The following is a 27797-nucleotide window of genomic DNA, read 5'->3' as shown; positions in this document are numbered from 1 at the left end:
AAGGAACCTGTGTTTAACAACTGCAGCTAGTGAACGATGCTGGGTCAAAAGCCACGGTGACAACATTCAGATCAGTAATGTGTAGGAATGATTTCCAAAACGCTAACAAACCTCCGCATGCAGCTTTTGTTTTCTGCCTTGCTGTAATAAAGGACATGGTTTGCAAACTCCTAGTCTACTCTACAGACATATAAACAGAGAAGATCACACTCTCTCTCTCTCTCTCTCACACACAGAGTTTCCTCTCACTGTAATGCTGTGCACGTCTGCAAATGTAGAGACACTCTTCAACGGTTCTGCTTTAAATAGCAGCCAGGCAGGGGGGCCTTAGCACACCCCTTCCTTTTACACAGACCCACTACCACGATATAGACTCATTTTCTCCCACTCAGATGATATATACGATCATTAAGGGTTACACGTTTTGTATTTGCTCTCATGGTCTGTTATTTGGTCACTTGGTTGCACTTGCATGACGGTTAGGCAAGAGTGAAAATGAGAAGCGATGTAGCACAGAAAACGTCTCAGCTGATGTCCCCTCTTCTGCAATCTCTGGTAGTAGCACTGCTCTGGCATTTCTTCACTGCTTAGACACAGAGTTGTTGTGAATGTGTGGTGCCTTTCAGGCATTTTTTCAAAGTCTGTGGTTACACTGTGTGATGGGTGAAAGGCAGAAAGGAAGAGAGTAAGCAGAAAAAGGTGAAGCAGGAGAGTAGCAGCCTCACTCCATCCACATCAAACTGACAGTGAGCGAGTGCATATTGCAAAACATGCGCATGTGTTTGGAAAGAGAAGAGGCTGGAGAAATAAACTAAACATCCATTGCATAAACCTATAACTGGATAGAGAAATATTCAGCAAGTCTCTACAGTGAAGATTTCTTGGTCGGTGACAGAACCATGCGCTGATAAAAATGATTTCATTTGACACTTTCTGCATGTTTTTCAAAGCTACAGCTCCGTACTTGCACATCTAAGCACAAAACAATGAACAATGCAATGTGTAAGACATTTAGGAAAGTCCTCTCGAGTCTTCAAGCAAGTCACACAAATTTATGCAACAACTTTTAACATTTTAAAATGATGTGGATTTGTAATTATATATAGAGTTCATTTTCCAGGATAGTATATAAGATTTATCATTTTTATTTATCACTGGCCATATCAGAATCTGTGTCAAGTGAACAGCTTGAATACAAAGTAAAGCTTTAAAAAGGAGGAACAGGAAGAGAGCTCTATTAATAGCATCGTCTTTGGCTTACCGTTTTTTGCAGGGTGGGCTATGGCCTCTACAAATCCTCATACACAGTCAGTACAAAGACAAGGCAATAGTCTATAAGGGGTTAGAATTCTGTATATAAACCTCACAGTCATTGAGTGGCCAAACAATTCACAAGCAATTCAATATTCTGCTTATCAGACACTCAGTCAATAAAGCACAGATGGCAGAGAGCTGCCTACCTTCCCAGGGGAAATGAAAACAGTCAGTATGATTATTTGACACCACTTCAGGTCTTCCCTAAGCCCCACTGAAGAGAAGGTCAAAAAAAAAAAAAAGGCTTGACCTGAGAGAATTAAACAACACATTAGACAATAAAGAGCATCATGATAACCTTTTTACAAGATCATCTGATTGTGCACAAAGGTTATGTAAATTTTTTTTACATTACAGTTTTATCTGTAAATATAAGTGGGACAGAATTCAGCAGTCAAGAAAAAGCAACTGAAAGTGAATGACACGTTTTTAATATCTTTGAGACCATCATGGAACCTTTAAATGGAATCTTCTTCCTTTCTTTCCTTTCTTCCTTTTCACAACCAGAGTTTAAAATGTAATTAACCTTTGGCTGAGATTTCAGTGAAAGTGTGTAGTTTAGGAGAAAATTTCATGTGAGAGCTTTTCGCCAAGGTGCCACTCATTCATTCATTCACGCCTTCATCTTCAGTAACCACTTCTTAACTTTCTTAACTCTGCATGAGATGGGAATACATCCTGGATCGGCAGGAGCCCCATTTGGAATAGCTAATCCATCTACAGGCAGGTTTTTGAAGTGAAGTGAAGTGAGGTGTGGCCAAGTATGGTGACCCATACTAGGAATTTGTGCTCTGCATTTAACCCATCCAAGTGCACACACAGTAGTGATCACACACACACACACCGTGAACACACACCCGGAGCAGTGGGCAGCCTTTTTTGCTGCGGCGCCCGGGGAGCAGTTGGGGGTTCGGTGCCTTGCTCAAGGGTCTCACCTCAGTCGTGGTATTGAGGGTGGAAGAGAGCGCTGGTCATTCACTCCCCCCACCTACAATCCCTGCCGGACCCGAGACTCGAACCCACAACCTTCAGGTTCACCTTCGGGTTGCAAGTCCGACTCTCTATCCATTAGGCCACGACTGGGAGGAGAGACGAAAGGAAAGAGGAAACCCACATGGACACGGGAGAACGTAAACCTCTACACAGAGCGTAACTCATTAACTCAGGATCAAACCGGCGACCCTGGAGCAGCAACGTTACCCACTGAGACAATGCGTCACCGCCACTGCACGTATACATAACAAATAAATGATGACTTTGTAACTGAAATCAAAGTTAAGTGCATGGGATTATCACTAATGCATAGAAAACTGGACCTGGAGAGTCAGCAAAACTGATAAACAAACAGTCGAAGTAAGAAGATCAATGAAGTACAAAACTACATAAAAAGCAGTGTTCCAGGTCCAGGGTGCATTTCTTTAATGGAGTCTGAACAGAGTGAGTGAACTAAAGTGAGTGTAGAAAGGATGGTGAGATGGTGAGTGAGTAAGTGAGACAAATCCCCTCCATCAGATCAGTATTACTCTCTGTGTCTAATCTATAGAACTGAAGCCCATGCACGCTAAAACACAATCAATAGCAAATACATTAAGAGAAATGGGAACGGCCAGAGCATGTGCAGTAACACTTAGACCATCAAGGTACATAAGTAAATGATAGGAAATCTGAGGGCCAGAAGACAGCAGGCTCAATGTCACAGCTGTCCTAGAATACACTCTAACACGTGTCTCAGCAGAGAAAGTCACACATGCAGAAATAAGTATCCCTGGAAGGCCACTAGACTTTGTTCTACAGTTGGAAGGACACAGCTGACTGCCCCTTTCATAGCAAATATATTTATATATCATACTCTAGCAGGGCTGATACCTCACTGCACTCAGTATTATAGGAGCACAAAGCTTCTCAGTGCTGTTCCAAGTCCATTTCTGAATTTAAAATGATTTCTGTCCAGAGTGAAATACATTTTTTATATACAGTATATAAAACTAACTACTTAACCAAAACAAATGATATAACTTCCTGAACCACTGTATCAGCTCATTAAAAAAAAAAAAAAAAAAAAAGCAGCAATTGTGAACAGATTAAAAGGTCACACCTATTTTTCCGTCAGTTACAGATCAGCTGATTAAACCCACACATAAAAACATCGCCACAGCTGCTGCAGTATCACGATCCATATCACAATCCATGATATGATTGTGATTCTTTTTCACGTTTTTTTAAGACCTTTTTTTAAAGAAGTGAACAAAGCAACCAAACCAATTCTAATCCCTAAATCTTATTGTCCTCTGTGTTGTCAGCCATGCTGCTGTGTTGCCAAACAAATCAAGGAAGAAATAAAAGCTAAGGAACTGGCTTGGCCATTATTGGTTTGGTCGCATGTCTGTCAGAGAGAACATGAGCTGGATTAGCGGATAAAGTAATGTCAGGTTCACAAAACAACTTGGCATTCCATGTCTGAACATTCAGCACAACTGACCAAATGTGTTTAGTATCACGGTACCCATTATCGCTCTGTAAAGACAGATCTTAGAGACATTGTAATCATTCGTTGTCTAAAATGATCATATCACACACCTCTAAGGTATACTGCTGGACCTCAAGAATACGTGATGTACCTTTAAAGGTTGACCTTGAAAGTTTTTTAAAATTACACCACATGCACTGTCGCAGGTAAAAGATGCATAATAAAGGTACAAAAAAAATAAGTGACAGGGAAAATTACAGTTTTGTGCATTTATTTCTGAAAGTGTTTGAAACCATCTCCTACCATTAACGCCAAAAACATGCAGGTTGTTTTAAACAAGAACTATTTAATTTCAATGGTTGATGGTGTTGGCGGTCTTGGTGATCTCCAGCTCTGGTTTTCCCTAACGGAACTAACCACTGAGTATGTGGATGAGTGTGATGGTGGTTTTTGGTTTTTTTTTCTTCTATAATTGCACTCAACCTATTTATTCAGATAGATCCAGACTATTTTTCTGCATGGCTACAGATTTCAGTTTCACATTACTGCATCAGGTGTTAAATCAGGCTTATCTTACAGATTTATCTCAATTTATTACACATCATTCAGCGGGTTTAGAAACATAGTCTGATTTCTGTCTCCGTTTTTCTCTTACACAAGGTACAGCAGATCTGTTCTCAAGACAGGCACATGACTGGCATGATATCTTGACATAAATAGAAATACAGGCTGTTGATGTAATCCCTTTCTATCCATGTCTATTTCTAGTGTATGTCTAGGTTTGGTTTTAAATGAGCCTCAAGCTTAACTTAAAGACATTTGAAATAATGTCAATTAAATGAAGAGTTATTAAAGTTACATTTAAGGAGGTGATGAGGTAAGCTAGGAAAAGGGAAACTTTGTGAAAATGACCAACTACACGGTCAGATATTCCGGGAGAGACTCAAAGCCTCCAGACCACAATTATTTAGAGGAGAAAGGTGATTTAATGGGATCTGTAATCAGATCTGATTAATCTGCTTGAGATTTATCTAAGAAGTTACTGACTAATACTGCACACTGTGACTTGTAAATAGACAAGGAATGAAAATGAAATACCCACATGACACTTAACTCATGTGATGCACACAAACTGACCACAAAGCCATTTAGAGCTTATGAAAGCATGTGCAGCTACAAAGATTAATTACAGTAGCGGGCAAAACCCCAAAACACACACACACACACACACTACTTTACTTTGTATTTATTTTATTTTTTATTTTATTCTATTTATTTATGTGTGTGTGTATATGATTATATATATTATAATATATATAGGTGATTCTGATATATATATATATATATAAAATCAGAATCACCTTTATTGCCAAGTACTTTGGATTTACATGTACAAGGAATTTGTCTTGTATTGGCTCTTAGGAATAACAGTAAAATACAGGAAATAAAAATAAAATAAAAATAATATTAATAATGTAAACAAATATAAAAATAAAAATATGAGAATTTAGCAAAATAAAAATATATACATACATTATAGATAGATAGATAGATAGATATTGTTATTTTAATTATTTATTTTCATTCTCAGGGTTCTATAAGTCTCATTACTAGTGTTTCTTTTTGACTGCATTGTTGCATGTATGTATAATTGTTTATATTTATTTATTTCTGTAGTTATTTTCTCATTTGTGTGTATCCAAGCTTTGGCAATACAAATGTTAATATTTGTCATGCCAATAAAGCAACCTTTTGACTTTGTCTTGACTTGAGAGAGAGATAGAGACACACACAGAGAGAGAGAGAGAGAGAGAGAGACACACACACACAGAGAGAGAGAGAGAGAGAGAGAGACACAGAGAGAAAGAGAGAGACAGAGAGAAAGAGACAGAGAGAGAGAGAGAGGGAGACACACACAGAGAGAGAGAGAGAGAGAGAGAGAGAGAGACACAGAGAGAAAGAGAGAGACAGAGAGAAAGAGACAGAGAGAGAGAGAGAGAGAGAGAGGGAGACACACACAGAGACACACACACACAGAGAGAGAGAGAGAGAGACACAGAGAGAAAGAGAGAGACAGAGAGAAAGAGAGAGACACAGAGAGAGAAAGAGACAGAGAGAGAGAGAGAAAGAGAGAGACACAGAGAGAGAGAGAGAGAGAGAGACACACACACAGAGAGAAAGAGAGAGACGCAGAGAGAGAGAGAGAGAGAGAGAGAGAAAGAGAGAGACGCAGAGAGAGAGAGAGAAAGAGAGAGAGAGAGAGACACACAGAGAGAGACACAGAGAGAGAGAGAGAGAGAGAGAGACAGAGAGAGAGAGACAGAGAGAGAGACAGAGAAAGAGAGAAACTCACCAGAGGAGGAGGAGGAGAGGATCCCTGACGATGCGCTTAGCTCTGTATGTGTGTACTGCAGGTCCCTTTATTCCCCTGAAGTCCACAGTGAACCTCGTGTGGGATAAAAACCTCAGCTGTAAGTCCACTTCAGACCTCTGAACTCGCTCGGAGAAGAAGAACAGGGAACATATCCAGAGCTGAAACACTTCTCAGGCCATCACACAGGTTCTCTACTGAATTAGACGCCCAAACGGAAAAAACTCTACGGATGCGGCAAGTTTTCACTGAGCGTCCGCGCTCATTTTCGCTCCCAATTTCCTTTCCAGCTCTCTTACCAAAAAGAAGCGAGGAAAGTTGTTTTTCATCGCACAGACATCACTGGAGAAGCTCAAAGCCCAAACCGTACCGTGTGTTTAAAAAAAGCCGGTGTGTGAAACAGAGCCAGTGCACAGCGGCTCGAGCCGTTATCGTTCTCTCTCCCTCTCTCCCACCCTCCGGCTGCGACGTCACCACGCCCCGCCCCCAGCCCGCCTCAGCCGGGGTTGCCAAAGAAACAGCTGACATTTTATAGGAGGTCATTAATCAAAATGTTTAAAGTTTCTCCAACTTATTCACATACCTTGCAAAATGTAAGTATTGTGGAAATATGTGAGTACCGCAGCAGTAGTAGTAACATCAACAGCATCATCAGCATCATCACAACGTCGTATTAAAATAAAACATTAAAATAAAACAGTAATTAATTACATAATAAATAACATTGTTCAAATAAATAAAAATAAATACGAATATATTAAATGCACGCAAATGATTTAAATTATGTGAATATTTAAACAAAGCATGAAATGAAATAAGATTTGAACTTTTTGAACTCAAAACACACCTTTGTTCGTCACAGTGGAGGGGGCGGGGCTTTGGTGGGCTTGGTTTCTGATTGGCTGCGCTAAAGACAATTTCGCTAGAACTGGTAACAACTATTTACCATCATTAACCCTGGAGGTGAATTCGTGTTTAAACGATTTAACTGATTATAGTGGTTGATCAGGTGACTGTTCCACATTGCAGTCAATAGAGGCTGGGCTCAGAAAAAAACTCCACGAAGTTATCACAAAACACAACAAAACGCTTATGCAAAATGATCTGCTGTGACCGTTGAAAATAGTCTTTCATTATTTCTTGTAACCGCGTGCTCCGCGGTAACCTAGCAACGAAGGGACGTCTCAATAGTAGGGGGAGCATGAACATTGCGATAAAAACAAAAATAACATTACAAAAAAGTTTGTTGAATTTATAAACGTATATGTTTCTATTATTACCTTTGTCAACAAGATTAGCACTCAAATGTTTAAAACAACAGGGATTTTGAGAAGACCTTTTACCACTATTGGACTCGATAACCCAAATTCGAAAGTGAATTGGTCCAGGTTTGTTTCCGTTTGACAGCTGTTGGTGCTCGCGCGGTTTATTAAACTGTAGTTTTGGATTTGAATTACTCGGTTTACTGCACATTCTTATGGAAAAATGCAGAATATTTTGGGTTAATTGCTTTTCTCCCGGTCCTGTTCATATTACTGACTTTAAAGGAGTTCTGTTATTGAATTTAAAGTTCTGTTTGCAGTTGGCTAGCGGTGTAAGTAGTCGTTAGCAAATGTAACTAGCTTGCTAACTTCAGGAGAGTACATGATAGAGTCAGTGTAGTTCTTTGCTCATGTATTTGTATATTTACTACAGTATGGGAAAAAATAGCTCAACAAATATATGCAGTGTGTGTAAAACAAACTGATTAGCTAACGGGTGTTTTGCTATAAACTAATATCTTTAAAAAAATTCTAATAATCTCTGCAGTGAAAATCTCAGATGGAAAACTTCATTTTGTATGAAGAAATTGGAAGAGGAAGCAGGTCGGTGGTTTACAAGGGCAGGAGGAAAGGGAGCATACAGTTTGTGGCAATCATCTGTAGCGAGAAATCCAAGAGGCCTGAGCTGACAAACCATGTGAGTAAACTAGAAAATGTTCTTGAAAATCACTCTGAATTAGACCAAAATATAAATATTAAGCTTTTGGCATTTCTTGCAATTTGAATTCACATCTACAGTAATTTACTATATACAATAAATCCATTGCTTTCCCCCTGGATCTTATGTTTGGTTTGATATGTTTTAATGGTGCTTCACTGTATTAACAGGTACGACTTACGCATGACATGAAGCATGATAATGTGGTCTCTTTCTATGAGTGGTATGAGACTAGTAATCATCTCTGGCTGGTGGTGGAGTTGTGCACAGGTAAGGGCTTTGAAACATTTATTTGATTTACTCGGCTATGGATTACTTACAAATCATCAAATTGATGTGCTTAATAGTCTGAACTGCTCTCTTGCATACACTGAAGTCAGCAAATGCTATTTCTGTTCTGTTGTATGTCACCTGCATGTTTTTAATTCCTTATTAATGTGTAATTGTTGGTCTTTAAACAGATAAAACACTTAATATTGAAATCTGGCTATCGTATATATTTCTGTAGGAGGATCACTAGAGTCAGTTATTTCCCAAGATGAATGCTTGTCTGATGACGTTGTGCGAGAATTTGCTATGGACTTACTTAAAGGTCTCAAGTACATCCATGACTCTGGCATAGTGTTCTCCGACTTCAGCCCTGCTAAGGTACGTCTCTATGCATCTGACACAATGTTACGCAAAGAGAACTGTACTCGTGTCTGTGTAAAATCAGTTCAGAGTATAGAAAGTCCAGTGCCTAGTTTAAATGTTTTTAATGTCAGTGACTATAAGACTGAGTTTGATTACTCTGAATAAACAAGGGTGTTTGCCTGCAGATTTTACTGGATGGTCCAGGTACCCTGAAGTACTCTAATTTCTGTCTGGCCAAAGCACAAGGAGAGAACCTAGAGGAGTTTTTTGCTCTTGTGATTTCAGAAGAGGGAGGAGACAACAAAGAGAGTGCTACACCTCGAAAAAATTTGAAGAACCGAACCCAAGGTTATCACTTAGCGTCTTAACATGGAGAATGATTTCTTGTCTTATTACTGTGCCAGGTCACACTTTTAACTCTTTGATTGGACGTGAACAGTAGATTCCTTTACAATTAAGCTTCATAATTATTCATTCTTGTCTGGCGAAACATAAGCTACTACAATTCTTTCCTAGCAGTTTTCTTTGTGAACAGACAGATTATCCTCATAGTGTTTTGCTCTGGCTTTGGTCAGGCTCTCTGCTGTACTGTGCTCCAGAGGTGCTGAGAGGAGAGAGCACGAGCATCTCTAGTGATCTGTGGGGATTGGGCTGCATCCTCTGTGAGATGTTTACAGGTCAGAACCTTTGAATGGGTTCTTTCTGCTTTAATGTTTAAACAACTTCAGTGTGAATAGTATGAAGGATAATAGTCATCATTTACAGTTTTCTTTTTTGTAAGAAGAATCTAAGAAGAAATAATCCCATTGAAATAATTCCTGATTGTTAAAACAACATCCATCATACACAATACTGCTGCAAAACTGTTTCATTTCTTGTTTCATTTTTCATTTAGGAAAGCCACCGTTCTTCTCAGACACATTTAGTGATTTGGTCGAGCTCATTTTACATGAAGATCCTCCACCTCTGGTGCAAAAAGGTTTATAAACAGCTGTTGTCAAACTTATAGTAATGCCACTTTTAGATTTTAATCTCAATCTCAATCTCTAATGCACCAGTGTGCTTGTTTTTCAAGGTCCCAGCTGTCTACAGTGTAGTCCTGAGTTCCAGAGTCTCATACTGGGTCTGCTGCAGAAAGATCCTTTGAACAGGTTCATCTTAAATATACATGCATAGCTGCACATATAGTACTTTTACACTGCTGATGTGGATGTGTGTAGGTGCCCCTTTTTTCTAGTGCCTGTTTCAAGATAATATTCATTTTTGATTTTCCGTATCCCTGTGTGCCCTTGTATCTCACTACAAAGTAAAATTTTCTACTAATTTCTCCCTTCATTTTAGGGGTCGTAATAAATGAATCAATCAATTTTAGTGCTCTTACTCTGATTAATAGCGCTTAAAATGGCATTAAATGTGATCTATTGTAAAGTATGTGTCCTTTTTACACACCAGTCTTAACACGTGTGAGCTTTAGAAGAGGACACTTAACAATATTACTGTCCTATATTCTGTACAGGCTAAACTGGGAACAATTGCTGATGCACCCATTTTGGAAGGGAGGATTTTCAGTGGATTTTTCCTCAAGGGGCGATGTAGATGAAAATACCTCACTTAGCTGCAGGTAACTGTCATTGCCGTCACAGTGTCATAGAGTGCTTCACTGTGCTATTTACTGTCTTCTTCCTTTAGGGAAATCATTCTCTTTTACTCATTTTTCTTGGTAGTTCTAACCACATGTGTCTGCCTCCTATACCAAAGCATTAAAACACATCTTTTATGCTGAAGCTGTAATGTTTTTTTGTATAAATCACCATGTAATTTTGTACATTTTATATTCCAGAAGTTTTTACATTGTCCATTCATGAGAACGAAATAGAGCCTTTGTGGGTCATTGTTTTGCTTTTCTCTTTGCGTATCGAGATGCTCTTTCTTTCTCTGCTCTTTTTCACGAAAAGAAAACTCAGGTGCAGAGTCAGTCTCTTTGGTGCCCCTACATTTAAAAACAGATGCTAAACCGTACCCTTTCTTGCCGCTGGGGTTGTACTCTCAAGTATACACCTGTTGTACCTTTAGTACGCAAACTCTGTGGCAAAACGTATGTGGACAATTGACCATCACACCCCCATATGTGGGCCTTCCCCAAACTGTTGCCACAAACTGGGAAGCACACAGTTGTCTAGGATGTCTTTCTGTGCTATAGCAATAAGATTTGCCTTCACTGGAATTTGGGCTTAACTCAAACCTGTTCCTGCCTGACAATGCCCCTGTGTACAGAGCAAGCTCCATAAAGAGATGGCTTGCTGAGGTTGGAGTGGAAGAGCTCAAGTTGCCAGAACAGAGCCTTGACCTCGACCCCACAGAACACCTTTGGGATGAACTGGAACGCTGACTGTGCACCAGGCCTCCTTGCTCAACTTCAGTGCCTGACCTCCCTAATGCTCTTGTGGCTGAATGGGAATTTCCCACAGCCACGCTCAAAATGTAGTGGAAATCCTTCCCAGAACAGCAAAGCAGCAAAGGGGGAACAACTTTGCAACTGGGTATGATGGTCAGATGTTGACAGATTTCGAGCGGTATAGTGTATTTTTTACCTAGAAAGGTGCGTGTAGGTTACTTTTAATGCTGTACTCTAAAAGCTAATTGCGGTCCATTTATACCTTAAATCATTTTAAAGGTACACTATGTACATGTTTCCAGGTAAGAGATACATATTAACAGGTGAAAGATGCATATTAAAGGTACCAAAGACGTATGCTAGATGGTACCACCACAATGACAAGAAAAAGTACCGTTTAATACTTTTTTTTTTTTTTTTTAATTTGCTCCCCAATTACCTGTTTATTCTTGTCAAGCCCTGGCCATCCTGGAACTAACTCACACTCTTCTGGTCGCATGTGCAGGGATTTAACTGCTGCACTACTACAGCCCTACTGTCTGAATGGAACCATAACCATGATGTCTCAGAGAACCATTACACACATGTCTCTAGCCATTATAAAAAATTTTTTAAAAAAAGTGAACCCAAAAAGACATGAGGACATTCTAGTATGCCAGCAACGTGTAGTACTGAATGCCTTTTAGACCTCTGGTTAATCAGTGAGTGGACAAACGTTCAGCAAAAGCTACATTTCATGATGTATTCCTATGATATCAGTGTACAGTAATAATCATCTAGATTTGTAGTTTGGGATCAGATTTATCCAGCAGAGAAGGCCGTAACACAGGTTGTTGTTACACAGTAGCCTAACATAATAGAATTCTGTTATTTCTATTCGTTCCTTATTCTGTTGTGATGGCGAACCTTAGTGTATTGCAAATTAAAATTTTCTTTTAGTTGAACTCACTAGAATTTTTCTCATTTTCAACAGACAGTGTTCAAATGGAAGACAGATGAATTGAAACTTCTCATTAATGCTATGTGTGTGTGTGTGTGTGTGTGTGTGTGTGTGTGTGTGTGTGTGTGTGTGTGTGCATGCGTGTGACTTTCAGTGTACAGTTGGAATCAGGTCTTTCTGAAACAGCAGCCAAGGCCCAGACAGTGGCCACTGGTCACAGGAATCCACACCTAAGCAAGTCCTTCACACTAGGTAAATCAGCAGGCATGAGACTGCATGCAAACTACTCGACTTCCATGATACATATGCCTGCATTGCGAGAGTGTGTTTATACACACTCATACTGTATGTGTATGTATGTACAGCGTAATGAAAGATCCAGAGTATTTTATTTATAATTGAATGTGTGTTTAAGATGGTAATGCACACACAGTACACAGTATGATTAGAGTATAGTGCTCTGTAAGATTGTCTGAATGCACTTATATGTGTGCCGTCCTGAGCAAAGATCTGCTGTGTCACTTGTTTCTAAGGGGATTTCAAAATATTGCCTTGCTGTACATGAGTGCTCGCACGTATTCACACCCTCATGGATTACACTGCAGATGTTGCAACAGGAGGAAAGAGATTATGTGATTTTGTGTGAACGATGTATTATGGACACAAGGCAGAACTAGAACACGATGAACATTGAAAGCTCATCCCTGTTCCAGATTAGTCAGGGGTTAAGGCTGATGGTGGAGCATGAGCACAAGTTTGGAATTATGGAAATATTCAGTAGACTGCTTGCAAAGGACTGGTACTTGATTTGGTAGCAATGTAATATTGTAATTATTCATAAAAATGAGCAAAAATTAATGTATAAAAAGAATTTCACATACAATCAATGATATTTTGAGCTCACATACAGAGAAATCAATTTTTTTTAAGTAGTGCAAGTTTTTATACAAAAAACTGGTTTCAAAACTATAGGCAGGTTTTGGGCTCAAATATCCTGGCACTTGGCAGAATTCATGATGGTCAGAATTCATTATGCCATTAGTCTTCACAATATTTCTTAGGGATGTTAATCATTTTGGCAGATATATTTTTGAGAGAGCATGCTATTATTTGGAAAAGTATTTTTAATGGGAATGATTTTTTTCAGAACAAAGATTAATAGCAACTTCTACTGTTTGAGTAGAAAAATTGAATTATTAGTGGTAATGCTGTATTTATTTTCTATAATCTTTTTTGTTCATTTTTATGAAGGGTACTAATAATTCTCGGAGGTACTGTGACAGTATAAATTTTTAAAAAGTTATTTATTTGTTTGTCTGTGTATGAATTATTTATTTTTATTTGCTTGGTTATGTTTTCCACTTTGTTGCTTTACATGAATATGGTTTTATCTTTCATTTCGTAGACAATGTGACTGAATTTAGACCCAAATCTGTATTGGACACAGATGCCAGAGAATCCATTTTCCTTCTCAGGTATGTCTGTTTACGCGGACTCTTTTATACTCATAATTATCAATAATTACTAGAATGTAAAATATCAATGCAAATAGAATCTTGTAATGTGGTTTCCTATTGATTCTTTTCCTAATGAATAGCTGTATTTCAGATTCATAGAATATTGATTAAACATGTTTTCACATTAAAAAATCTAATTTTTATTTACACGTGTTATAACAGTTCACGTCCAACTCCAAGAACTAGCAGCACTGCCAAAGAGATTGAGAGCAGAGAAATCAAGGCACAAGTGAGATATGAAACACAACACACACAACACTAAATTTGTTGTTCACAAAATTATCTGTAACACCTGTCTTATCATGGTACCACAACTCCATCTACTGGCTAAAACAGGAATGTGTATATAGTTTATACAGTGTGTGTGTGTGCAGGGAAAACAACTAAATTTAAGCCCCAGGACAAGGGTTTGGAGTCACTAATATATCTGACTTCTATTTCTTCAGTATATAATATATAGTTCCCTAAATTTGGTGTGTTGTGTATCTCAGGACAGCAGTGCATTGGAAGATTTGCAGAATGATGCAGGCACCTGCATTAAAGAGCTCTTATACACAGAATCAGATCTGACTGTGACTCCAATTATAGACAATCCAAAGGTGAGTACAAAGCTTAAAGCTGTGAGAGACATGAAAATCTCATCCAGTAGAAAAGCAAAACTCCAGCTATTTGTCAATTTTCTCAGATTCTGAAAACTGCTCCTGTCCGATTTGACTCCAAAACACTGTGTATATCAGCATATTCAGGTAAACTTTGCTACTGTTGTTTTTGCGGAACATACATTTGCATTTGAATTCCTAGTAAATCTGTGTAGGTGACTCTACCACTTCTTCTTTGCTATGCCCAAGTGACATGCTAATTACTAACTGTCCTTTGCTCCCTCTCCTTCTGTATTTGTAGTTGAACGTTTGGCATGTCTGAGCTCAGGTGAATGGTCTGCATTCCTGCAGCAGGTGTGTGCTGTTCTGGAGTCAGTGGAAAGGGCTGGATCTGGAGCTACAACAACACCACGTGCAAAACTCAACCTACTTTGCTATCTGTGCTGCGTTAGTGGCCACAGAGACACAGCCACTCGCTTTATCCATTCCCAGCTGGTAAGCACTGTTTGATCCATATCACACACACCTTTTATTTATTTTTTTTTTAAAACCCAAATCCTCTTATATGTGAGACAGAATCCAGTCAGTGTCTAACTGTTAAAACAAGTGCCACTAAACACAGTTGCAGCTAAACACACTAAACAGCCACCCAGCTGACCAGAAACGAGTGTAAGACAGTGGTAGGAAGAACAGCCACTAAACACAGTTGCAGCTAAACACACAGGAATGCTACATGCACCAGTCATAAAGCAAGCTATATCCTGATGCATAAAATATCAATACACATTAATAATAGAATAATTAGTAACCATGAAGAACACAGGGAACTGCATAGCTAAACAGTACATGTTTTTATTACGAGTGTAATGATACACGAAATTCAAATTCAATACAATACAGTGGTGTCATGATACAATACATTTTTGATACAACAAAAATGAACATTGTATGAATATGTGCCTTAGGTTTCCATTTTAAATTGATTAAAACTAGAGATGGCTCCGATCTGATACTTAGGATCGGTATAAGGCAGATACTAGCAAAAAAATGGTGGCTTGGATTTTGGGGGAAAAAAGAACGAAATTGATCTGATCCTGTATGAAATGGGAAAGATTGGAATGGGATTAGGAAATTTTTTTTTGTTGAACTGGAAAAGTTTATGTATAAAGAGGCATGACTGTATTTTTTTTGTTAGGAATGCATTTATCCTTTGTATTTCATCATCTTCTTCTTCTTCTTCTTATTATTATAAAGCTGTGGTTTTGCTGTTTTTAGTTATGTTTGTTTTCCTGTGTTTTTTAAGTGAAGTGTTTCAGTAAAAAAAAAGTCCTCGTAGTTTTTAAAGAAAAAAATATAGTGGCTGATACATAAGGATTAATTATTGGGGTCGGAGAAGAAAAGTGGTATGTGATGTGTATCTGATGTGACTCTAAGTGGCATAAACGAAGTACAGGGCTTTTCTTATTCTACTGTTAGCTTGTTGTGCTGCCTGTCAAAGTCGTGTAGCTCTCTGTTGCCCTGGATGTGCTTTTGATCCTGCATTCTCTACTACCTAACTTCCTGATCAATGTGGTGATTGAATCAGTGAGGAAACGGCTGCCTGAATGCAGTATTTTGTGCATGTGTGTCTTATCTGTATGTTTTCAGTTTTAATGCTGATATATTATACACATATTTGGTGGATTAGGCACACTGTAATATTTCGGTCCACCACTCGCTGCCCATCAGCTGTGTAACTTGCTGGTAAGCTGAATTGCTTCCATACACCAAATCAAAGATTTGAGGGAATCATCTAGCTCTTGCTTGCAGACCATAGCAGTTGCAGGTTTTTTTTTATTTATTTTTTTTTTTTTAAAGTTAGTATGAACTAATACTAGTTAGTAACTTGTATGGTAATATGATAGCATTGGCTCCTGAAAACACTGTGATTAGGAGAAGCATTTTTTAAAACCCCTGTAGCTTCTCTTCATTCATGACAAAGGAGAAGACATTTTCAGAGGATGTAATATGTAATGTATGTAATATGGGTTTTGATGAAGTTTAAATGTTTATTACTTTTTAAATGCCTGTTGAATATTGTTCAATATGCATATGCATCAAATCAATAGTCTCATATCGAAGAAAAGAATGATACACCATATATCTTTATAGCCCTACTACACACACACACACACACACACATATACATATATATATATATATATATATATATATATATATATATATATATATATATATATTATTTACTGACATATATATGTATTCTTTACTGACATACAAACATTTTTCTGTAACATTTAATTTTGTGCTTTTAATAGAAAGTCTGTTTTTATATATAAGGACTGTGGTTGAGGTAGGTGTCAAAACCACAAGTTGAAAGAGTCTGATTTTAGATTTCTACCACTGAGACATTGTTCACTCATGAATTGTAGTTATCAAGATGGAATGGTTAAAGAACCTTTTTATTAGCTAAGTCAGTTTGGCCACAAGCAAGTCTTACAGGTCTCTTACATTAATCACTTATCTGTGTGAATTAGTCAGCTTGTGGCCTATGGTGTACTGATCGATATAGTACTTGCTTCACTGGGATATTCAGTGCTGTTGAGTCGACAACAAAACCATGTTGTCTGGTTACGCTAGGCCAGTTCTGCTAAGCTGGACTTGAGCTAGGATGCTACTGACTAAGCTACAGTGCATTTCTGAAAATGTGATCATCAGCAAATTTACACAGTAGTAACTGAACGTACACTATATGGCCAAAAGTTTATGGACACCTGACCATCACACCCATATTTGGGCCTTCCCTGAACGGTTGCCAGTTATTTTATAACTTCTCACAATGTTGGAAGCACACAGCTGTACAGGACGTCATCTTTGTATGCTGTAGCATTACAGTTTCCCTTCACTGGAACTAAAGACCTCATACATGCTCTAGCACGACAGTGCCCCTGTGCACAAAGCGAGCTCCATGAAGACATGGTGTGCCAAGCTTGGAGTAAAAGAACACAAGTGTCCTGCACAGAGCCCTGACCTCAACCCCACTGAACACCTTTGGGATGAACTGGAACGCTCACTGCACCCCAGACCTCCTCACCCGACATCAGTGCCTGACCACACTAATGCTCTTGTGGCTGAAGGAGCACAAATCCCCACAGACATACTCCAAAATCTAGTGGAAAACCTTCCCAGAAGAATGGAGGTTTATTATACCAGCAAAGATGGAATAATCTGATGGAATAATAATCTAATATGAGTATTATGGTCAGGTGTCCATATAATTTTGGCCATATAGTGTAATTCATAAAACCAAGATTTCAAGGGCTGCAAAAGTTCTTAAGATCAAGAGACTGGCACTATGTGGTCTGTGAAGGATAGCTAGTCATCCATTATAGCCCAAGGTTACTTAATGGTAGTTGCCAAGCTTGATGGTGATGTGTTGAATGAAGGTTTTTGCTTTGATGTCAAAAGCCTGTGTTTTTGATTGACACAAGATGTCACTGGAGATTTGGATTGCTCATCCAGACTGAGATATCTAGGAGACTCACTAAAATGTGCTGAAACTGAAGTGTCATACCTTCTATATTGATTGCAAATACTACTAAAGAGTGCTGTCAGAGTGATGGGATGTTCAGATATATTCTACAGTCCCTTTGGCACATTATACTGTATAAGGACTTAAGCATGTTTGACTGCTGTTGAACCAAATCTGTGAAGGAGGGTAGATTAGCAGAATTAACATACTTGTCCTGATTAAAGTCACTGTGGGTTTAACAAATTTTTAAACTGAATAAACTATAAGGTGTCAGGTATATACTAAAATGATAGCAATAAAAAAAAAAAAAAAAAAAAAGCCCACTCCAACCGAAGGTGTATGTCTTCATGTGTCTTGTGTCCTGGGAAGTAGAACAATAGTCTATTAGTTGACTGTTACCTACTTCTTCCATTAAAACTGAAAATAACCTTCCTCTTCACACACTTTAGGAATATACCAGTCATCCTCGTTAATATCACTGTATGTGTTTCAGTTATTTAGTAGTATATGACTAGGGTTAGTTACTTAACAATGTCGTCTAATCTGATTACTTTTGGACTGCTGCTGATCTAACTGCTTTACTAGGTTTTATATACTTTTATGTAAAGTAATAATGTACGATTTTTATATGAATACAAGAAAAATAGGGGAACATAGAATGATTGCTCATTTTATTTCCAAAAACATAAATTGCCTCTTAATACTCATCAGTGAAAGCTTCAGTTGTAGTGACTATTTTTATGCATTTTTTGAGATGCATTAATAAATTATTTTAATAGACTATGAAGTAGTTTTGTTTTAGTTTTGGTAATCAGGTATGTTGGAAGAAAAATGATAATTCAGTTGGGTAACTCGGCATTAAATCAATGAAGACATTCTGTCTCTGGCCACCAGGTGGCCACCTACAACAGCACGAGGCCATACTTAACTGTTTGCCTCCTATTTTACCCACATTGAAGGCTAAGAACACATAAATCACAATTAATGCCCCGTAAAACAACATATTGACTTCACAAATTGATTACAGTAAATTATACTTAAAGCTAACTCCTCTCTCTCTCTTTCTTTCTTTCTCTCTCTCTCTCTCTCTCCCTCCCTCCCTCCCTCCCTCCCTCTCAGTTTCCGGTGTTGATCCAGCAGCTGCGGCAGGCCCCTAACTGGGATATGTGAGTATGATGCCATGAAGCAGCAGTTGCCATTGATACATTTATAATTTTTATCAAACAGTTACGTTTGTGCTGCGTATTGGTTTTGTGGTGCTTCACTACATTTTTTGACCAGTGTAGAAGTAAAGTGGAATCTGATGTACAATTGTCATGAGAATAGTGATATGCTCATGTATTGTTCATGCTTCACAAATAATCACACAGGGTTTTATATGTTTATTATGTTACATAGTACAAGCTTTATGTATCCATGTAGCATGATCACATTTATAAAGCTTACTATGGATTCCATAATGTATTATTTTATTAATAGGAAATATTGTGTGTGTCCTTTAGGAAGACCAAAGTGATGAGAGTCATTGGTCTGTTGGCCTGTCATAGCACAGAGCTCAGAGAGGATGTTCCTGTCATAGAAGTGAGTTTGGATTGTATACATATTTCTGTTTCAGCCACTACATACAAGTATTCAGCCTTGATCCTTAAGTACCGTTCTGCTTACTGTTCTTTTTTTTTATTTGAAAATTTCTTTAAACACCAATTATTCCACACAGCAGTTCTGCAGCTTTAAACTGCATCCCAAGCATTTTCTTGTTGTCCAAGAATTGCTCTGTTGGATAATTTTAATTTTCTAGGAAGTGGGTGATGTGGCATGATTTTTATTTTTTAAACAAGTGGAACTGAACTGCTATTTCTGTTTGACATACAACATCCCCTATCCCACACATGCTATATTAGAGCAAGAGAACATTTGCATTTTTAGTATTTACATTTCACAAATTCATAATAAGAAATTGATTAGCAAATTAAAATTCTATAATATAGTGTGTACTGTATTGTTAGGTTGGGCAAAATAAAATAGTAAATGAGTCTCTGAATGGGGGAATGCTATTGTATATAGCATAACTAGATCCCTCCCTAACCTAATAATAAAGTATAATTGAGTGCGGTGTGTTAATATTGGTTTGGAATTACAATAGAAGGGGATTTTTTTTTCGAGGAGATGAAAGAAAGACAGGTAATTGGGTTAATGACATGTCTGACTTGTATATGGTAGCCTCGGAGCAAGGTTATTATAGCTGTTCATCGTGATTCTTTATCTACTCTGATCCCAGGTCACATGTGCTCGGATTTCCATGGTGAAGTGAAAGAAATACCAGCAGGTGTCACTGTAGCATCTCTTTAGCATGTTTCTCCCAAACCCTATACTCCAAAGAACATTGAAAAAATGAAGTTATTTTTTTATGGCTATGATCCTAGAGCACATAAAAATCTGATGAATTGATACTGGAGGTGAATTTACTGTGGTACAGACTATCCCAGAGTGCACTGAGGACATACCTCCTGCCCAAACATGCTTACAAAAACATTACCAACCATCAAAGGGTTTGCACACCCACATTGTGGTTTATGTGGGCATGCAAACCATCAAAGTGTTTGCAAGCCCACACTGCGGTTTATGATTTCAAAAACGGTGCTCTAATTGATGTCAAATAGGACGGCTTCAGTGTTAATCCTGAGTTCACACGGGTTTACCATGGGTTCCTGTACCGACATGCTAGCCTTTTTGTTCCTGAACCGTTCCTGCATGGCGACTGTGCCACAAAATGGCCGGCACAAACATTCTAGCAAGGCTTAGGATTTGGGAGCGAGCAGCAGACACACACTCAGACATTTTAACTCTCTCTTTGCTCTTACCAATGCTGACTCTGACCACCCGCCATTTTAGGCACAACGAGCTGGTGCTGAGAAGCTAGAGATGTGTGCAGCGTCTCTACAGGGGTCCAGCGTCAGAGCGGACTGCTTCTGTCATGGCCATTTTTGTCGCTGCATTTCTCTTTGTTCGCAGTGAGAAAGCGGCACCAGTTTTGGATGTTCCCTTGTACGCTCTCCAGGTCCTTGTGGTTTGGCAGAAGCTATTCTGAGAACTGTTTTAGGGACTGTGTTCAAGTGTATGGTTGGGAGATGGTAGAAATAATTAGGGTGTCGGGTGTGGTTCTCCACTCTAATGCAAGTGGATTGTAATGTTCTGTCTGTCATAGATTTGTGTTAGCTGACCCTTGGTCAGAAAGCAACAGCTGAAAGAAACTTTGCTTTAGGTTGTTGTCATGGCAATGATAAAAGCCTCTATAAATAGACATCATACTGGCTGCCTTGTGTTGAGAGGAAATTACAGAATCATGGGTGTAAGAGGTTTTATTGCCTATTAGATTCACTTTCTACATCTCTCTCTGTCAGTGGTGTATGGTACTATTGTCTCTGAAATCTTTCCGTGGTTTCCACGAACATTTAAGCACTAGTCTAATGAAGTGGTAAATTAAACACATCTCCTGGTGAATATAGCCCTCAGTAGTGCTACTAGCTAAATTCTACCTAAATTCTTTTCACCTCTCATATTAGACTGAAAGCATTGACCTTCCCATCTCCTTTAGCTTAAGCAATGGTTACAGGAGTCAAGTCAGCTTTAATGTCATATGTATGTTTTCAGAATACAGAGTGTATGAAAGCAATGAAATGCTGGTGGTATTGTAGGGTGCCCCTACAGCTAACATCAAGTGCGTGACATAATGACATATGGAGACAACGTGTAAGACAACAACATAAGGAGACAATTTGCACTTCCACTGGGGTCCAAAATCTGAGACCATATTAAAAATCTAGGTTTTTTTTGTTTACAACTGGATGTAAACTTTTAGAATTTTGAAAATAGAATAATAGAAGAATTTTGTATTTTAAAACAGAGAAAAGAAACGCTTAGTACAGTACCTTCAGTATTCAAGATTCTACACTATTTTTAGGTCACTATTTAAATAGTAAATTGACTTTGTACAAAAGGTCAGCTTTTACTTGAGTCTTATCCTTTCCACTGAGCATATGTTCAGACCACAGTCCAATGGAATTGATCTAACATGGATCATCAGGGTTTACACAAACTTGTAGCTCAAGTGCACACTGTCATTAACCAAATAATAAACCTACTAAATACTAAGAAATTCTGAAATTCACCTAAATATTTCTAAGATAAGTTTTTAATTAAGCTATTCCTGATAATATCATTTGTAATGAAACATTTTGTATTAAATTAGAAAAGAACGCAAAATAGAAGCATTTTTGCTAGTGTTCTCAGACATTTGGACCCCACTGTATGTGGGGAAAAGGTATTGAATAGTGTTTTATTATTTTATGTAGCGTGATATAGAACATTCAGTGTAGTGCAAGTAGTGATACAAAATATATGGGATGATTGTTTCACAAAACAGTGCAAAAAGTTGCATTAAATGGTATGTAGGAGGGATGTTTTAAAGGGTCTGAGTGTGATTTTCGTGTTGCTCTCTTATTTAGAATGAGGCTCAGGATTCAGCCTAAAAATCTATAATTTGTTAATGTGTGAAGGCTCTGCCTTCTTACAGCCACTGCTGCCTGAGGGAGTAAATATTTCATTGTTAAGGTCTGCGCTATTGACGAGTAATCAGCAGCCTTCGAGGTTACAATGGTATTGAGCTGATAGTTGAGTCAGTGTAGCTGGAGAAAGCAGAGCAACTCTGATCAACTATGTTACGCTTATCCCCATCACAGTGATCTTCAAAAACATTTTTTAAGTATTCCATATTTGTTTGTATCTTGCACTGAGTCAAATTCACATATTAGTGATATACAAGTAGGTGTAACTGTTCATACTTATTTCACATGCCAGCTTCTGTTCTGTTTATGAACAACACTTGAAATCTTGACATCTTAAATCTGCATAGCTTTATAAGTCAACACCCACACAAACATGCAAATATGCTTCTGTTTGCACTTCAGATATGTCCCCTAAAAATACTGTGCATGTCAAAACAACAGAAAGATATAATATTTCTAAAGGGTTTTGTAAAAGGTTATTCAGATCAGCTCATTGAGTTATAAAGAGAGCAGAGATACTGTTCAGCATTAATCTGGAATCAGAATAAAGGCTGGTTTATATTTCGAAGATGATGCACATAAACATATTTACATTTAGACACAGAGAAGGGGTTTGTGGGTAACTGTAGCTCACAGAGGAGCTGACATGCATACTTCTTCTGAAATCTCAACTATGCGTCAAGTGTCTGTGCTGCTGTGTGCCAAGTAAATGCTGATTTGGTTGAGTGGGAAAATATGCCGTAGCACTGGGGCTGGAACAAGATCCAAACCAGAACTAGTGCAGACTAACCTTTGGAGAACTGTGAGTGAAGATCAAGAGATGTGCATTAAAATGGCAGGCAATGCCAGACAAATGTCAGTGTAATTTTGCCACAAATTATCCTCAGTGTAAAAATACTACTAAATTCTTCCTTAACACATTCAACACTATGAGTCTTTGATTAGTAGCCTCTACTTTAGACTTTTTTTTTGTTTATTTATTTATTCTTTTGTTCATTCTGGCCCTGTTGTGCATATCTTCACATCACATATAAATATATTTAGCAAACACTTATACACGACTACGTACAGGTCCACACATATTTGTAAATTTGCACACACAAAAGTATAAATTCACCTTAAATCTTACCCACTCACCAAATAAGTATGGGGATTTAACTCTTTAGGCCTGATCCTCTACCTACTCATGATGTCCACCATTATCAAATGCATCACAGAGTTGAATCCATAGTTGGATGAGCCAGTTTTCCATCCACAGAGGGGAAGCAGAAAGAGCCCAGCAGTGTTGCTTAACACAGCCAAGCCTTCTTCAGGCTGCACCCACTACGCTCTTTAAACTGTGTGTAACAAGCAATCATCAACATGTGCCTTTCATGGCTAAGGCTCATCAAACCCGGTCGCCAACATCTGCTCCGTGCAAAGTCATTACAGACACGGTACTATGGAGGCTCTATTAGCATAGCACCCTGCTGTGAGGGCTGAGGGAGAGAGCGAGAGAGAGAGAGGATAATTTTCATGCAAAATGGGGCTGTAGGCAAGTAGGCATCTGTTGCAAGAATATTTTTGAAATGGCAAAATTTATTCCCATATCGATCTCACAAGAATCTAGTATATAGAAATGTAGTTTCAGCTACGTGAATTAGTTAATATACTGAAGGTTCTGTTTTTTACTCGTCTTTTTTTTCTCCACAGGCAGTGGCCATGTTTACTGAGCTTATACGCGAGAACTTCAGGAACAGCAAGCTGAAGCAGTGCCTTCTGCCACCACTAGGAGAGCTCCTGTACCTCATTGCTACTCAGGTAAAAGTAATCAAAAATGGTGTGTGAGTCTGTTATGGTAATTTGCACAGGTGGGTATTTGAAGCTTAAGTCCTAATGTCCAGTTAGTGAGGTCAGGGGGAAAAAACCCTGATAATGCCTCTTCAGTCATCTGTACTGGTTTGCTCATTTCTAGAGATGGTACAGTACCACTTTTTCTTTTCCGATACCATTACTGAAACCTTGATTAACGGCTGTTTATCAATCTGTTTATTTTTTAACTATTAAGCTTTTAAATGGGTGCATTTAATTGAAACACTTTAGCAAAAATGGCCATCTAAAATGACCAAACACAAACTTTCGCAAACACTTTCTTAATTCAAATAACCTCTTTGAGAAAAAAAGTTACAGTGTAAATGTGTGCAAATATTATAATTCTAGTTAAATGCTAAACTACTAGCTACTCGCTGTTGTTGTCGTAACTTAGATGGCTTCTGTTATTACTGTGTGACCTACTTTATGTCGCGTTATATTGTGTTATGTTGCGTACGTCAGCCTAGATTTTTTACAGAATAGGATCGGATTCATTTTTTTCTTATAGTATCTCTTTAGTCGCTCTCAATTCTCATTCATATACAGTATAGTTTCAATGAAAAGTATAGTAATATAATATATGAATACAGATATATACAGTATACATATGAATCCATCTCAATAAAGATTACATTACATTATTATGTATGTAACACCTTGGTCAATGGCAATTTTGCAAACAGTGTGATACTAAATGATTAAAATGGAAGAAAATTACTTTTAAGCTTATCAAATAATACATTTCTCTTCTAGAAAACCAGCTGACTCTTCTGGAGAGAAATATAGCCTTTCTTATAGCCTTTAAAAATATAGTCCTAATTAGCACATTTAAAGACCTATGTTCAGCACTAAATCTAAGAGCTCATACATTTTGTTTAAAAATATATATATGTATATGATGTGTGTGTGTGTGTGTATATTTCATAATCCACAGTTTCTGTACATGATGCAACATGGAGTTTGTAGTCGCTGCATGAAACAAGCAAGCGTGAATTAATTGTTTGCTCTGCTTTAATGAGAGTGTTGTAGGTTTCTAGACATTGTAAGTACAGCAGGTTTTTGCTCCTCTCAGGAAGGTGAGATTGCTTTGTTGACACAGAGACTAATGTATGGGAGGTGGAATGATCTGTTGTGATTTTATATACTGTAATTTTCCTTTCCTTAGCTCTGCTGTTTGTCAGGGTAAAAAAGTACAGCTCACACACAGCACTTATTGACGTTATTGGCTTAGAGACCTCAGAGGCTAGGGTTCTTGAGTGCCCTTGTTAATGATTTTTCTTTGTTCTCTCCATCTCTTTGTTAAATTGGGGAGACTGGTTTGAATATCAGTGGGAGAGGCTTTTATAAGTTAATTGTAAGTCGCTCTGGATAAGGGCGTCTGCCAAATGCCATAAATGTAAATGTATTTGGACATCACAAACTCTTGTTCTGATGGATGGTGGGCAGGGCATTAGTACACAAGTTGACAGGTCTTAGTTTACTCGAATGGATCTCAGATAGATTGCAAATATGTGTTGTTCTCACAGTAACAAAATATATATATATTATATGTAATATGGTTAATGCTAGAACAAAACAAGACTTTAAAAAACAGCACATAAATGAGAGCGCAGTTTGTTTCACAGAACCAGACTGTAAGAGTTTCTTTCCAGAGAAAACATTATGATTATTGTATGGTAAAGGTTGCCCTAGTTCCTCAGTATCCAATCAAATCAGCTCCTCACATTCCCTTTAAAAACTGTGTCACAGTGACGTTTTTATAATGGCATATGTGTGGCCCTGTGAAAATCCTTCACGTGGTCAGAATTTGACGTTTTCTACTATATTTAGTACTTAGTATGTATAAACTGAAATATGTAAGGAATAACACATGACAGACAGACATGGCAGTGTGTTTATATGAAAATAATCCACACCGACGTGGTGTGATGTGTACCACCGTAGAGCATCACATTGTGGAGTGTGTTATTCTGCTTTGATCACAGCAATTTGCCAAGGATTACAATGTTTAATTTATTAATGTATGACACAACACACAGTTTAAAAGTTTCTACTTAGATTTAATGCTGCAGAATGAAATAATGCACACCTTCTGACCAGTCAGATTTGAGAATTCCGCTGCTCTGTGGTATAAGTATCTCTTTTGCATCTCAACCAGAGGTAAAGTTCTAGCATTTAAAATGTGCTTCTGAAAACAGAGAAAATTGCATTTCATTCAAATTCCAGCATAAGACACAGGAGCATCACAGACGTTTTGGCAGCATGTATATCTGGTTATAAACTGAATTGATTAGGCTTCCCTGGGTCACTACAGCAAAAAATTTTGATTGAAAATTTAGTCTAAAATTTTGATCAAAGTCTGACATTTACTGTGTGAAAAAAATCACACTTAGCTAGCAAGGTTTTTACCACTGCTTTTAAACGGACTCCTTGCCCAAAGTGATCTTTGCAGAAAATCTAAGATTAAAAAGTAAATGAAAACATTCCCATATAGTTTTCGTGATATATATTTATGATTTCTTAAAGTATAAGAAACCATATATATATATATATATATATATATATATATATATATATATATATATATATATATATATATATATAAATATATAAATATAAATTTTTTTAAGTTGTTTGCCAGAATGCAGCCGCGGCAACATCAGAGTTTTCCCAGACGATCACATATACAATTAGATTTAATTTGTAGATCTCGAAATGATATTTTAGTGGCAAAATTAACCTTCCGGTTGACAACTCACAATAGACACATTTTGTCTTCTAGGCAACAATCAAAATGCCACAATTGTTGGCCCAAAAAAAAAAAAAAACAGGCAATGGGAAAAATATAGGCTTTATGCATAAATGAAAAAGAGGTCAGAATTAGCAGAATGGCAGGGCTTGAGCTCTAAGTAGGAAAAGTATAATATTATCATATATAATGATTTTGAAATTAAGTTATCCGTGTATAGAAAGTGGATTCTATGCTAGACTTGTACATGCAAGTAAGCAAAAATAGACCTGGGGTGTAAAAAAAAAAACAAAAAAAAAAACACCAGGACGTACAAGGCATATGGGGATTTAAACATTGGTTGCAATGGAAACACATATATTCTGTGAAATGGATGAATATCCTTCAGGAACATTTTTGGTTTGGCATTTTGGCAATAAGATAACTTTTAGAAGGGAGGACAAGATTGAGAGTGGATTAAATATCCATCTAACTTACCACAATTAATTTAGTGAATCTGTGCTTTAGTTAGTTTTGTTATACATTCTAGTGATTCTATTAATGTTCTGCTCATATTATCAATTGTTTGAGCTAATGAGAACAGTCTCAGTTGAACAAATAAGAGCAATCAGTTGTAATTAATTAGTATTTGGCTGAAGTAGCTCATTTATATTGAAATAAAGTGACTGGGTGGTGATAAATGACAGAATTTCTAATCTTTCCCTCAAAGTTAGGAAAATATCACTTTCGCCTTACGTTTCCACTAAGAGGGACAGGGGATATCACAAGTGCAGTTTTGGACCAAAGTGAGTTTTCAAAGTACCATTGCTTCAGCCAATTTTAAATGACACATCACTAAGCTGTTGCTCGCCCACATCATCAAAGACGCGTTCATTTCAAAACAC

General features: G+C 37.7%; 1 protein-coding gene across 2 annotated transcripts in view; it reads left to right on the top strand.

Annotated features, from left to right (window-relative positions):
* Positions 1–7210: 7210 nt before the first annotated feature.
* ulk4 (unc-51 like kinase 4) overlaps positions 7211–27797 on the top strand; it is a 102202-nt gene continuing 81615 nt past the window's right edge. Inside the window, exons 1-18 of one of the 2 annotated variants that reach the window (XM_026926565.3) lie at positions 7211–7540; positions 7962–8111; positions 8303–8402; positions 8641–8780; positions 8951–9113; positions 9341–9442; positions 9661–9744; positions 9841–9916; positions 10282–10386; positions 12255–12352; positions 13506–13575; positions 13780–13846; positions 14109–14216; positions 14303–14363; positions 14518–14711; positions 18868–18914; positions 19251–19329; positions 24006–24113. In XM_026926565.3, the coding sequence (XP_026782366.3) occupies positions 7974–8111; positions 8303–8402; positions 8641–8780; positions 8951–9113; positions 9341–9442; positions 9661–9744; positions 9841–9916; positions 10282–10386; positions 12255–12352; positions 13506–13575; positions 13780–13846; positions 14109–14216; positions 14303–14363; positions 14518–14711; positions 18868–18914; positions 19251–19329; positions 24006–24113 (1740 nt within the window). In that variant the 5' untranslated portion in view covers positions 7211–7540; positions 7962–7973. The other variant, XM_026926564.3, reaches the window with a different exon arrangement.

This window comes from Pangasianodon hypophthalmus, chromosome 1 (genome assembly GCF_027358585.1).
Source record: "Pangasianodon hypophthalmus isolate fPanHyp1 chromosome 1, fPanHyp1.pri, whole genome shotgun sequence".
Lineage (NCBI taxonomy): Eukaryota > Metazoa > Chordata > Actinopteri > Siluriformes > Pangasiidae > Pangasianodon > Pangasianodon hypophthalmus.
The sequence above is the reverse complement of the archived record's forward strand: the minus strand, read 5'-3'. Positions and strand labels throughout refer to the sequence as shown.